Genomic DNA, 13695 nt, shown 5'->3' with positions numbered 1-13695 from the left:
CCACCCGCGCGTCTCGGTGCCCGCCATCGTTCGCAGGCGTTTCTTTGCTGGACAGCCAGCGCCCGCTGCAAGGTGATACTGGTTCGTTTTACCCGCTGCAGTGAGCCCCCCCGGCCCTGGCTGCTGCTCTCCTGACCTGCCGTTCCAACCGTGTCCTCACAAGACGGCGCCTTTTGGTGCTGGCACGAATCCTGGTCGCCCTACGACCCATGCTGCTTGTGCAGGCGCCGAACATGTTGAGGTGCTGAGGGGTTCACAGGGGACTCGCATATGCCCATCCTGGCCGGTTGGCTGCGCTCCCCCGCGCCTCCCCGGCCCGGGCTGGATGCGCGGGGCAAGAACGGCGGCAGGCGGCACAAGGTGGCAGCGCCTCCGGCCGGCGGCGGCGACGGCGGCGGCGCCTCGGAGGCGGGCGCCGAGCAGCCGCCCATAGGCGACGACTGCGGCCCAGGCAGCGGCAGCGCCAAGGGCCATGCACATGCAGGCGACCTGGCGGCAGGACCGGTGCCGGGAGCCCTGGGCGTGGCCGCCATTCTGAGCAGGCAAGCTGCTGCCCTGGGGGTGCCGCGCCGGTTCCGGAAGCTCACTCCAGCGGGCGCCTGCGCCTGGGCAGCACGCCCGGTGCCGCCCCATGCAGAATGCCGCCCTGCCATGCCTGCCCTTCCGCTCTGTTATCCCCATGCTGCACCCAGCGGACCGCCGCTCTCTGTGCCTGGCCTGGGACCAAGATTCTATGGTTTCCCGCCTCTTCCAACCACCCCCGCCTCACCTCCTGTGCCCACGCCCGCCTCCCACTCTCCCCATCTGCAGCGCCCGCCACTGGGGCTTCCTGTGGAAGGCCCTGGCGCTGCACTCTGCCAACCTGGCGGCCACCCTGGCGGCGCGCCCGCTGCAGCCGCTGCACGACCGGCTGCAGCGCCAGCTGGCGGCCACCGTGGCGGTGAAGGAAGCGTGCCGCCAGCTGGGCGTGGAGGGGCTGCAGGAGCTGCAGGACCTGCTGAACTGCATCATCCTCTCGGAACACGTCTACAAGGTGTGTGTGGGGGAGTAGGGCGGCGGGTGGAGGCGGGGGCGGAGGCGGGGACGGGCATGGTGCACGGGACTGGCATCGCGGCGGCGCCCCGCAGACTGCGCGCGCCTCAGGCAGCACCGCGGCGGCCCGCCTGCTGCCTGCGGGAACTGGGCAGCTCGCAGCCCGGCGGGGGAAGGCCCTCGGCGCGGGCACATGCCTGCCAGCTGCCCTCGGCATCGCGTTTGCCCTTCGCATGCCGCCGCCACATTGTGAGCACCCTCCCACCACACGCGCTTCCCTGCCACACACGCTTCCCTCCACCTGAACCTCTTTCCCCCACAGATCGTGGACCACGACACCGACACTTCTGTCTCCTTCATCAACTCGGTCAAGGCGCTGTTCCCGCCGCAGCTGGTGACGCTGCGCGGCGTGCAGTGGGCGCAGCCGCACGTGCGCCACCGCTTCCTGCTGGGCGAGAGCCACGACGCCCTCTACGTCTCCTTCATGGGCACCAAGCTGCCGCGCGACATGGCCACCAACGCAAACCTGTTCCAGGCGAGCCGGCGCCAGACTGGCGCTGCGCCGGCGCCTGCGCCGGGGAGCCTGAGAGCCTGTGTGTGGGGCAGCGGCCAGCTTGGGGCCTGTGCTGGCAGACGGGCGCTGGCAGCGGGGCGGGCAAGCATGCGGTTGGGCCGTGAGGGGGACTGGGCTGAGCGGGTTGTGCGGCGAGCGAATCCGTTTCCTCAGCAGGGCTCGGCGGGCGCCGCGCTGCTGTGGGCGCCACCCCGCGCCAGGCGCAAGCAGCAGCTCCCAGCTGTGCTCCACCGGCGCGTGTTGTGTGTGCAGGAGGAGGTGGTGCTCGATGCTGCCATGCTGAGCAGCGGGGCCGCGCCGGCCGCCGACGACGAGGACGGCGGCGGCGTCAACGGCGGCGGCGCCGCTGGCGGCGGCGGCCGCGCGCTGGCCGCGCACCGCGGCTTCCTGGCGCGCGCCCGCTCCGTGCCCATCCACAGCCTGTACAGGGAGGCGCGGGCGCGCGGCAAGCGTCTGGTGCTGTGCGGTGAGTGCCGTGCTGTGAGCGCTGTGCTGTGAGCGCTGTGCTGTGCGGCGAGCGCGCCGCGGGCCGGCCCGCCTGCCTGGGCGCTGGCGCATGTGTTCGCCTGGGCAGCGGATGCACGGGAAGAAAGGCAGGGACCGGGACGCCAGGCTGCAGCCTCACAACACCAGCAGCCTCTGCCATCCCTTGCCTGCTGCTGGCAGTCGGCGCTTGTTGGCAGGCACCCAACCTGTCCTGGCGCCCAACCTGGTCCTTCCGCCCCTGTCCCAAACACCCTGCCCGACCCTGCCACCCCCGCAGGGCACAGCCTGGGCGGCGCGGTCGCCTCGCTCTGTGCCATCCAGCTGCTGCAGCACCTGCCGCCCAACCTGCACCACACCGTCAGGTGAGCCCGCCACCCCTAGAACCATTTCATTCAGGCCACCTCACCTGGTGCTGCCACTACCCGGCTTGCGAGCAAAGCGCCCTCCCATCTGCGCCCTTCCCCTCCCTCCTGCACCACCCCTCGCCGCCTCCACCTCGCCCGCCTGCCTGCGCCCCTGCTCCCCTTCCTGCAGCTGCTTCGGCTTTGCCACCCCGGCGCTCGGCAACGATGCGCTGGCGGCCACGGTGGCAGAGTGCGGCTGGGACGCCCGCATTCGCAACTACCTCAGCCCAGGTGAGCCTTCCTTTCTTCTCAGCCCAGGCCATGTTGAGACCTGTAGAGCAGCGCAGCTGCCGGCTGGGCAGCAAGGGCTGCGCACCCGCGCCGGCAGCAGCTGCTCCCGCCAGTTGCTGTGGCAGCGGGGCGCGCGAGCTGAAGAGGCGGCACTAACTGACGCACCCTGAGATCTGGTTGCTTGAAATCGATTGAACAACAAAGCTTGGTTCGTGCTCGTCTGCACACCCCTAGCCCCCTGCCCGGCCAGCCGACCAAGTCCTGCTGCTGCTGCTGCTGCCGCTGCCCTGTGCCGCAGACGACCCCATCCCAAAGCTGCTGTCGTTCCGGCGCCCGCCCGGCGTCGCCGCCGCCGAGAAGGCGGCGGCAGCAGAGGCGGCGGCCCCTCCCAGCGCAGCCGCGCACGAAGCGCCTGCTCCTCCCGCCGCGCCGCAAGGCGCAGCGAGCGAGGCGGCAGGCGCCGCGGGCAACGTCGTGCCCGCGCCCCGCCTGGCCGCCGGCGCGCAGCAGCGGCTGCGCCGCGTCGCCAGCCACGTTACGGCCGGCGGTGGCGGCGGCAGCAGCGGCGGCATAGAGGCGGAGCAGCAGAAGCAGCAGCGGGAGCAGGAGCAGTGCGTGACGGCGGCGGTCGCTGCACGCGGCAGCGGCCTGCCACGCAGCGGCAGCGCCCCAGCGCTGCTGGCACGCACCGGCGCCGCGGCGGCCTCAGCCGACAGCGCCCCCAAGGCCGGCGCCGCCTCCCGCCAGCACGGCGGCGGCCGCCTGGCGCGCGTGGGCGTGGCGGCTGCCACGGGGGCGGCTGTGGCGGCGGCGATGCTGGGCCAGGACGTGGATGTTGCTGCAGCCACCTCTGCTGCGGTCGCTGCGGCGATGATGCGGCAGGAGGGCACCCCGGCGCAGGTGCAGGGCAGCGGTGGCCGGGGCCCGGCGGGGGTGGAGGGGCAGGCCGCCGACGGCAGCAGCCGCCCGCGCGGCCGGCAGCACTGGCTGGGGCAGCGGCTGGCGGCGGCCGCGGCGCCGCCGCTGCGCGCCGCCGCCCACCGCGCGAGCTCTGCCGCGCTGGCGGCCGCCGCGCCGCCGGTGCGCGCGGTGGTGGAGCGTGCTGGCTCGGCCGCGCGGCTGGTGGCGCTGCCGCTCAGCGCCGCCGCTTCGGTGCCCATGCGGGCTGCGCCGCAGTACGTACCGCTGGGCCAGCAGCTGTACATCACCCCGGCTGCCGTCACCGCCGCCAGGCCCCTGGGAGACACCTGGGACGCCCCCCTGCCGCCAGCCACGTCTCTGCCGCCGCCGCGGCGGGCGTGGACCTTTTGGGGCGCCGCCCCGGCCGCCGCCGCCGCCGCCGAGTCCGCGGCCCGCCCCGCCGCCGCGCCCGCCAGCGGCAGCCTGGGCGGCAGCCTGGATGACGAAGACAACGTGGATGTTGCGGTGGCTGCCGCGCTGGGTGACCCTGCCGCCATGGCGGCAGCGGCGGCAGCGGGTGCGGCAGGCGAGGGTGAGGAGGGCGGCGGCAGGAGGCGGCGGCGGGGGGTGTTTGAGGCGCACCGAATGGCCACCTACCGCACGCGCCTGCTGGCCATCTGCCAAGGTGCGGCCCGCCGTTCACTCTGCGCCGCACCGGCGCCGTCCCGGGCTGGGCCGCGAGTGCGGCAACGCTGCACTGCGCTGGTGCTGTGGTGTGTGTGCTGTGCGTGGCGGCGGCGCCTGTGGAGCCCCAGGCTGCTCCAAGCCCCCTTCTGGATTCCTTCTCAGGCCCGTGGGCTGGCCAGGGTTCAGCACGTCCTGGCCAGCCAGTACGACATCAGCGGCCAGCAGCACATCAGCAGCCAGAACACAGCCAGTACAACACATCAGCATGACAAGCCGCATGCCTGCCCCGCGCCTGCAGGCTCGCTGGAGGGCCGCCTGCTCCTCCGTTCGCTGCCCAGCCTGCCCAGCCTGCCGCGCCCGGGCGACGTGGCAGCCACCGAGCTGCTGGCTCCCTCCATGTTCCCCCTCAAGGCCGTGGCCACGGTGGCCCAGGCGGCGGCGGCGCCCGCGGCAGCCGCGGCGGCGCAGCCTGGCGCAGGCGCCGGCACGGGCGCGCAGCCGGGCGCGGGCAGGCAGGCGCAGTTCGGGGAGCAGGCGCCCATGCAGCGGCGCGGCTTCTGGGGGCGCCTGCTTGCGCGCGCGGCGCGGCAGCAGCGGCAGGAGCCTCCTGTGGAGCTTCTGATCCGTGTGGAGGGGCGGGGGCTGTCCAATGTTACCAAGGCCTGGATTGAAGGCGTCCCGCTGGCCCTTCCGCCTGCCCCCATGCCCGCCGACGGCAGCGGCGCCGAGCACAGCGGCGGCGGCGGCGACAAGGCGGCCGCCGCTGCCGGCAAGCCCGCCGCCACGGTGGCAGAGGTGACGATCGTGCAGCAGCCGGCGGCGCCGCTGCTGCCACCACCGCGGGAGCGGCCGCTGCTGCCCGTCTTCAGCCAGCTGTCAGCCGTCGCCAGCTGGTGAGTTGGGCGGACCATGCGCCGGCTTGCTTTGCTGTGGCCGGCCATGCCAGCCGCTGGATTGTTGCGGCTGCGCATGCCTGCTCACCGTCTCACCCGCCTGCACCTGCCCTGCCATACTCCCTGATGTGCGCAGGCTGGCCGTTACCCTGGGCTGGGTGGCGCTGCTGCGCCAGCTGCAGCCTGCCGGCAATGCCGACTTCCTGCTCGCCCGCGTGCGCCTGCCCGCGGCCGCGGTGCGCGACGCGCAGAAGGCGGCTCAGGTGCCCGCCCGCCTGCCTGGCCTGATGCCTTCGCCGCACAGTGCTTTGGTGCCGCGCTGCGTACCTGCGTGCCTGCCTGTGCCGTCCCTGGTTGGCCCAGCCGTGCTGCTCACCATGCCGCGCGGTGCCCGCTGCCCTCCCCAACCTCCCGCAGAACTCTCTGCTCACCTCGGTGACCGACGGCCCACTGCTGCACGGCCTACACGCGGGCCCCCGCCTCTCGCTGCGCCTGCAGGCAAGCCGCCGGCAGCGGTGGGCTGCGTGGGGCCGGCCTTTCCCCGGCGCCTTTGCCGCGTTGCTGCCAGCATCGTGTGCCAGCGTCTTGTGCTGCGCCGCATGTGCACCCACATATGCGCCGCGCCCGCCTGACCCGCTGCCCGCGGCTGCCTTGCCTCTGCAGAGCGACTTTGCTGTGCACTCCCTGCCTCTGGACATCCGCGTGGCGACCAGCATGCCGCCTATGGGGCAGCGCTGGGCGTGGCCGTGGGCACACCGCACGCGTCGGCCGCGCGCCGCCAAGCAGCAGGCGCACGCGCAGCAGCAGCAGCAGCGCGGTTCCCGCTGGTGGGAGTGGCCCGGCAGCTCGGCCGCCGCCGGCCATTAGGGCTGCTGGCAGCCGCCCAATCGTTGCCGCATGTGGCACGCCTTACTCTTTGGCACCTTCATTCATGCGTAGGCTTTTGGCGGAGCTCAGCACAGGACATAAGTTATTTTGCCCTCTCCTCTCCTCTCGAACACGCACCCTCCTTTTGCCCTCAAACCCACTCAGCTTCTGCCCAGCGCTCCCCTTCCTCGTGAACGCCAAACCCGCCCTCGGCGGCAGCCCTCCCGCCCCCTCTGAAAACCAGCGCTCCAGAGCAACCGCGGCTGCTCTGGACCCATCAACAGTTTGTACACTCTCTGGAGTTCATCACTTGCCCCTTGCCTTTTGTTCCCCTCACTTGAATTCATTGCTCCCCATTCTCTTTCAGCCCCTGCAAACCAGTGCAGCTGATACTTGCTGCTTGCGTTTGCCCAACTCCTTTTGGTGCATGCGAGACGCCGATTTTGCACCATCCGTTGCTTTTGGCCCCTCTGCCAACTCCACAGCTGTAACAGCAAGGCACGCAGGCTGGGGGGGCGGTGTAGGTGGCAGAGAGTGGTTGGGTTCTGTTGGCGGGCAACGGGAAGCTGGCGTCGGGTGGGTGGGTCTGCTGGGCATGCTGCTCGCCGCCCTGCCCTCCACCTGCTGTCCACCTCCCCCTTTTGTCCGTTTGCGGTATCTCTATGCACCTCACTATTGCATCGCGCTGTGCAGGTGCCCAGTTTCTTGCGTGTTTAGCTCAGTTTCTGTTGGAACGCGGGATATCAGCCGGGCTGATTCAGCCCGCCCGTTGAAACCAGCACTACGCTAGTAGACAGTGACTTCCCAGCGTGCAGCCGCCGCAGCCCCCGCCTTGCGTCGAGCGCGCGCTCCAGGCCCAGTCACCCCGCACCTGAGCGTCCTTACCCTCAGCGCAGCTCGCATCTGCGCCAAGAGGAGCTATGCTGGTGACGCCGGGCGAGCTGGTGCTGCTGGTGCTGGACGCACGCCGCTTGCGCCACGACGGGCTGAGCGCCGCCCCGGCTCTGTCATAGGATGCGGCAGTGCTGCATCGCCAGCAGGCGCTCTGGCATGGTGGCCTTCCTGATGCTGGCCCTGCTCCTGGGGTCCACTGCCGACACCGATGACAACGGTGAGCAGCGGTGGCTAAGCTCGCCGCCGCACCAGCGCTGCCCATCGCCCTGCTTGTCCGCGGCCCGCTTGCCGTTCAGCCAGCCTGCAAGGGGCATGCCTGATGCAAGTCGCCATCTGCTTGCGTGGACGTGAAAACACTCCTGTTCTGTGCGTCTTCGCATCTGCTGCTGCTGCCGCTGATCTGGCATCTGGCGCCGACATCTGCCGACGCCCCCTACCGACCCTTGGCTGCAGGCGAGGGCGCCATCATGCGCGCGCTGCGTGACACGCGGCCTAACACAGACTTGCTGGACCGCATCAGGGGGACGGGGTGGCTCCCCGGCAGCACCCGCCACCATTGCACGTGGAACGGGGTCAAGTGCGACAGTCAGGGGCACGTGGTCAGCATGTGAGTTGCTCGGAGTCGGGTGGAGTGCCTGTGGCTTGCTGGCCAGCTGCCGGTGGGGGTCAAGGCGTGTGCCGGCCTGTGGCGCTTGGGCAACAGGAGAGTGCTGCAAACGCGCCCACAGCCTCAGTCGGCCGTCCGCTGCCTGCCAGCGCGCACGCCACATGGAGGCGTGCGGCCAGCCTGCGGCCGGGCCGTCGCTGTCCCACACGCGCAAGCGGGATGCAGCTGCGCGCTCCCGATGCTGCAAGCTCACGCCACCTGCCGCGCCGCTGGGCCTGCCCTTGCAGATACACCTTGACAGTCAATTATGCCAGGGCCTCCCCGGGGGCGCAGCAGACCACCCCCGACAACGCAACCGGCGGCCGCGAAGCGTCGGCGGGGCCGCGGGCGGCCGGGGCCGCTGCCCCCTCGCCTGCTGCCAGCGCGCTGTTGCCGGAGCTGGCGCAGCTGCGGTGGCTGGAGGTGCTCAACTTGGAGGTGGTCATTCCGCCCTCGCGCCCCGGCCCCCGCCCCGGCGGCCTCCCAAGGGAGTGGTGGTTGCCGGGCGCCTTCCCTCGCCTGAAGCAGTGAGTGGCAGGCGCCTGTGCTAGCCACGGCGTGTTGAGGGTGCCCGCCGGTGGGGAGGCGGCAGCAGCCCTGCCTGCTTGCCCACCTCCTTCGTGCCGCACGCCAGGCTAGACCCGTCCAAGCCTCCCCCCAGCAGCGGCGGAGCTTGCAGCCGCCGGCAGGCAAGCAATCCACGTGATGTGTCCAGTCCAGCCAAAGGACGTCGTCTCCGCTGCCCTGCATCCACTGCTGCCTGCCGCAGGCTTTCCATCATGGCGCCTTCGGTCGATACCGTGCCGCTGCCGGAACTAGCACCGGGGGTGCTGCCGCAGCTGGAGGTGCTCAAGCTGGAGCTGGCAGCCCTGCGCACCACGCTGCCCGCCAGCTGGGGCAGCAGCCCTGCCGTGCTGCCGGCCCTTCGCGAGCTGCGGCTGGAGGCCCAGTTTGAAGGCGGCCTGCCCCCGGCCTGGTCCGGCGGCTTCAGGCGCCTCCAGCAGTTGCACCTCATCCACACGCAGCCATCGCTGCCAGCGTGCCTCGCGCCCTCCGCGCTGCCGGCAGCGCAGCTGCCCGGAGCGCCTGCTGCCGGCCCTCCCCGAGAGCCAGAGGAGCCGCCGGCAGGCCTGCCGCCGCAGTGGGCATTGGGCTTCCCCAACCTGGCGCTGATGCAGCTTTCCGACTTGAGGATTGGCGGGCCCTTCCCGCCGTCCTGGCAGACTGGCTTTCCAGCCCTGGTTGACCTGTGAGCTTCGCGTCGTGGCTGGATGCCTGCAGCCTGCCTCCCGTCCGGGGCAGCGTGCCTGTGCGACATGCCGGCAGGGGGGCAGGCCTCCTCCACAACACCCCGCCAGCTGAGCTCAGCTGCACTGCCGTCGCGTGTCCCTCCCCGCTGTGCTGCAGGCACCTGGTGCGGAGCCAGCTGACCGGCACGCTGCCAGAGCTGCTGCTGCAGCGCCACCAGCCGCCACTGGAGTACCTGTCGGTGCGCTGCCGGCTGCTGGCTGCTGTGGCTAGGAGCCAAGGAGACACGCATGTGGGGTGACCCCCGCATTCGGCGCAGCTGCAGCCTGCACTGAACCGTCCATGTTCCGTGTGGCTAAGCTCCACAACCACTTGTTTTGGTGTGCCCCTACCGCAGCTGTACGCCAACTGCTTCCACGGCCCTCTGCCTGACGGATGGGGGCTGGCGACAGAGGTGCGTGTGCCAGGCCCGATGCTGCCGCTGGGCCGGGCCCCGGCCGTGGCACCCTGCTGCCGGCCACACCGGTGATACCGTCTGCCCCCTGCCTGCCATGCTGTGGTATGCTGTGTCGTCATTCATTTCATTCATTTATTTGCTTACCTCGTTTCTGTGCTTTGCTGTGCAGGTCGAGACGCTCAACCTGGCGCACAATGCGCTGGCAGGCCCCGCCTTCCCGCCTGCCTGGCTGCGCCCGGGGGCCATGCCGCGCCTCAAGTTCTTCAATTTGATCGGGAACCGCGGCCTGAGGGGCACCCTGCCCGCCAACCTGGCCTGGCCTGTCCTGGAGCAGCTGTAAGTCGGGCGGGGCGCCTCGGCGGCATGCAGCGGCTGCGCCTGCGCTTGAGCCTGAGTCGGATGTTGCCGCCGCTGCGGCTGCTGCTGTCGTCTGTGCCTGATGAGTTAGCGATATTGCAGCCGGGGCGGCGCCCTGACAGGCAGCACACGGGTGGCTTGCAGCCGGCGGGCCGCTCACTGTGTCCTCGGGTGTGTGCTCACTGTGCCATCTCGTGGCTGACGCCTTCTCTGCAGGGAGCTGTGGGGCACGCGGGTGGAGGGCAGCATCCCCCAGGAGTGGTGCCGCGCCCCGTTTGCGCAGAACCTGACTGCAATGTGAGGGCTGGCTGGAGCTGCGGAAGCGCAGGGCTGCTGCAGCCTGCAGTGGGTGTGAACGACCTCGCCACATGTGCTGCTCCTGCTGCCCGCTGGTGGTGGTGGCACACATGCGGGGGGCCCAGCTCGCCTGCGTGCTGCCGCCACCAGCGACTCCCCCTGACCGTGCCCTCGTCTGCCCGGCCGCCCTGCGCCCGCCCATTGCAGCTGGATTGCGGGCACGCAGGTGGTTCCCAGGCTGCCGCCGTGTGCCGCGGAAGCCATGCCGAACCTAGAGTTGCGCACCAGCCAGGATGCAACCGGCACTTGGGGCAGGTCGGCGCAGCTGCCCGCGCCGCCGCCGCGGCGGCAGCTGGCGCTGGCCGCCGCGCTGGCCGCTGCCGCGGGCGGGCTTGCGGCGGCCGGGGCGGCTGGCTGGGTGCTGTGGCGCTGCAGGACTCGTGGCCAGGCTTTCCGGCTCGCCAACAGCGACAGCCAACCGCTGCTGCCCGCACAACAGCACGCCGGCGACGGCGGCAAGCTACCAGCTGACTTGGGTGCCGGCCTGCGGCCTGTCAGGAGGGCGCGGCTGGCAGCTCTGCTGCAGGCTGGCTCAGGTGCCGGCCGCGGCGCGGGGATAGAGATGGTGCCAATGATGGCGCTCCCAGCGGCGCTAGCACACCAGCTCCCCGGCACAGAGAAAGGCGCAGGCGGCAGCGAGGATTTGGCGGCAGGGCAGTCAGGCAGCCACACCTGCCAGCCGCCTGTCTCTGCTGCCGGGGCAGCTGATGTGGAGGAGCAGGAGGGGCAAGTCGGGGCTCCTCACAGCCGGCAGTGGGGCCTCAACACCACCTCGCTGCTGCTACAGTCTGAAGAGCTTGAGGTGGGCTCAGCAGGCGCAGCGTGCGGGCGGAGGGCCGCGCTGCTCAGCCCACGCACCAAACACGTGTAGCCCCCGCTTGGTGCCTCACAGAGTTTGTCACGCATGCAGCACGCATGCCTGCAGTTTGGTGCAGTCTAACCTCGCTGCTCTGGCTCACCGCACCCGTGCTGTGCCCTCCCCTGGCCTCCTTGCTGCCTGCAGCTGGTGGTTGGCGCCGACGGGCAGCTGGTGGAGCTAGGGGAGGGGGCCCATGCAGTGGTCTACCTAGGAAAGCTTTCGGGCTCACACGTGGCAGTCAAGGTGAGCGCCCTCTGGCATTGGTATTGCTGCCCTTGTGCGCGTTGAGTGCCCGCCCCTCAAGCGCTGGCCCTGCCGGCGGCGGCCAAGATGCGCCGGCATGCCAAGCCGCTCCCCTTCCGCTGATGTGCGGCCGCTCCTGCAAGTGAATTGGCGCTGTTTTTGCCGCCCATGGGATGCGCCGCTGTGTTTGGTACTGCCCGGCTGCAGGTGTTTGAGCTGGGGTCGGGGGTGCACTCCAGCGCGGTGTGGCGCGAGGCAGCCATGCTAAGGGACTGCGGCCACGCCCGCATCGTGCCGCTGTTCGGTGTGGCGCTCAAGGTGGGCTGCCGCTGGCCTGCCGTCCCTCTCTGTTCTGATCGCCTCTCCGCTCTGGCTCCCACTCCCCACCTTTCCCTGCCACCGTGCCTTGCGCAGGGCCAGATTGTCTTGCTGGCTATGGACCTGATGAAGGGAGGCACACTGAGGGCGGCGCTGCAGGATGCGCACAAGCGGGCAGCGCTCCACTGGCTTGCCAGGTGCGGCCCTAGTGGCAGGTGCTGCTGCCGTAGGAACGTCGCTGATGCACGCACCTTGGCTGGATGGATCTTCTGGCTGGGTGGAGGAAGATGCAAGGAGAGGATAGACATGCCAGCCGGGCAACGGTCGGCCTGCCTTGTGATTTTGTGGGTGCTGATCGGCGCCCTGGCTGATGTGCGTGCGTGCAGGGGCCGCCAGGTGGCGGCTGACGTGGCGGGTGCGCTGGACTACTTGCACCGCCGCAACGTCATGCACGGAGACCTGAGCAGCAGGTGGGGGTGCGCAGGGCATGCCTCAGAGGCCAGTGGAAGGTTGCATGACACACTGGCCTGCTAGTGGCAGGACATGGCACCAGCCTCCTCACCTGCATCCGCCTGTCTCTGGCCTGTGCAGTAACGTGCTGCTGGATGGTAGCCTTGCGGGGCACATTGGCGACCTGGGCATGGCCCGGTTCGTGGCCGGCAGCGTGCTCACCGCTGCAGGCTTCTGCTTGACGCACGCAGGTACGCCAGCATCAGCAGCTGGCTGTATCCCGGCTACCCGTCTGCGTCCCGCCTGTCTGCCCTCCCGCATGCCAACAACCATCTGAATGCTGTTTGCTCTGCGGTTTATCTCTCTGCAGCCCCCGAGCAGGTTCTGGGGCAACGCTGCACGCTTGCAGCCGACATCTACAGCCTCGGCATCCTGCTGGTCGAGCTGACCACGCAGCAGGCTGTGCTGAAACGTGGAGCCTGGCGCCTCCCACTGGCCCCCCAAGAGTGCTCCCCGGCAGTGCTTGCTCTCATCGAGCGCTGCACTGCGGCGGACCCGCTGCAGCGCCCCTCCACTGCCCAGGTGCTGCAGCGGCTGCAGGCGGAGGGAGGATAACGTAGCGGCTGGCGAACGCACATACTGTGCTTCCAATGCATTAGACTGCCCTCTACAGCTTTCCACCCGCCATCCAAGCAGGTGAGGGCATGCTCACTGAACTAAGCCATCATCATGCTGGTCCCACAGCCTTACATCCGACTGGAAGTGGCGCTGAAATGCAGTGGCCACTACCATGCCGATGCAGGCCAATGGCACCCCAGCGCCCCTGGGGAGGCTGCGGATTACGTGGCGGCGGCGCCTGCCCTTTCTCGCGATCTGCTTTGCTCTGCTTTGAAACATAGTTCCCATAGATGCCTGGAGGGCGCTTGATGAGTTTTGCTGTTGACGTTCCGGGGGTGTAACCAGGACTGGATCGGACACAGTGCCCTTGCTGATGCTGCAATGCAATCATGGGTGGCTGATGTGGCACCCGCCGCCATGTTCTGGTGTTGACATCAAGGAAACCAGCAGCTCACGATCTTCCTTGCTTCCTTCCCCAATTCACGCACCCCTTGGCTGGCGAGCTTGCGCCAGGCGTGCGCTAGGGCTCCGGCGGTTTGTTCGTAGCCAGCGCCAGTGGTCGGCCGGCGCCCCCATCGACCTCCTGCTCCGCCTGTAACCCAGACCATCACGCGCCAGAGGCGCTGGGTGGCGCTCAACCCGCGAGGGGGTGCGCCATCACCGCCAGCCGCCGCTCCAGCCATGCCGCTCTCGGCAGGCTGGCAGCTCCCCTGGGAATGAGATGGCGTCGCCTAGGTGCCGGCGCCATGGCGGCGCTGTTGCTGCTCCTGGCGGCACAGGTGCCATCCACCAGCTGCGCTCCTTCTGCCGATGATGGTGAGCAGGAGAGGCAGAGTGGCCACCGCCTGTCAGGCAGTTGTTCGGCCAACACAATTGTGTGGGACCCTGCAGGCGAGATTGATATCATGTGGCAGCTGCGGGATGCAGTGCTGGGCTCTGGCCTTTTCCAAACGGCCTCGTGGGCGTCCTGGCAGCACAGCGGCAGCACCCACCCCTGCACCTGGCACGGCGTCAAGTGCAACGCCCAGCGCCAGATCACAATCTTGTCAGTAGTATCATGCAGACCAGTTGTTGCAGACCGTCTGCATGTATTCAGGGGAGCGGGCCCGGCTTGCCCCAAGGCCACCCTGGCTTCTGCAGCTGTGATATCATGCATTCCCGGGCTGTCCTGCCT

General features: G+C 69.9%; 2 protein-coding genes across 2 annotated transcripts; both read left to right on the top strand.

The window, feature by feature from the left end:
* Positions 1 to 270: 270 nt before the first annotated feature.
* Positions 271 to 6074, top strand: CHLNCDRAFT_143411 (hypothetical protein; the record flags this gene model as incomplete). The annotated part of the gene is made up of 11 exons (XM_005852249.1): positions 271 to 572; positions 811 to 1033; positions 1355 to 1627; positions 1859 to 2072; positions 2370 to 2454; positions 2627 to 2727; positions 3026 to 4312; positions 4613 to 5207; positions 5344 to 5470; positions 5625 to 5722; positions 5873 to 6074. 11 exons carry the CDS (start codon positions 271 to 273, stop codon positions 6072 to 6074), a joined length of 3507 nt encoding a protein of 1168 aa, XP_005852311.1.
* A 1050-nt stretch (positions 6075 to 7124) lies between these two features.
* On the top strand, positions 7125 to 12518 carry CHLNCDRAFT_143410 (hypothetical protein; the record flags this gene model as incomplete). Its single annotated transcript, XM_005852248.1, has 15 exons — positions 7125 to 7185; positions 7422 to 7575; positions 7863 to 8141; positions 8384 to 8863; positions 9022 to 9103; positions 9260 to 9316; positions 9489 to 9655; positions 9893 to 9973; positions 10181 to 10835; positions 11037 to 11135; positions 11343 to 11453; positions 11550 to 11650; positions 11840 to 11923; positions 12045 to 12154; positions 12313 to 12518. 15 exons carry the CDS (start codon positions 7125 to 7127, stop codon positions 12516 to 12518), a joined length of 2727 nt encoding a protein of 908 aa, XP_005852310.1.
* Positions 12519 to 13695: the final 1177 nt, after the last annotated feature.

Source organism: Chlorella variabilis, assembly GCF_000147415.1.
Source record: "Chlorella variabilis unplaced genomic scaffold CHLNCscaffold_57, whole genome shotgun sequence".
NCBI lineage: Eukaryota > Viridiplantae > Chlorophyta > Trebouxiophyceae > Chlorellales > Chlorellaceae > Chlorella > Chlorella variabilis.
This window is presented reverse-complemented; position numbering and strand designations above follow the sequence as displayed.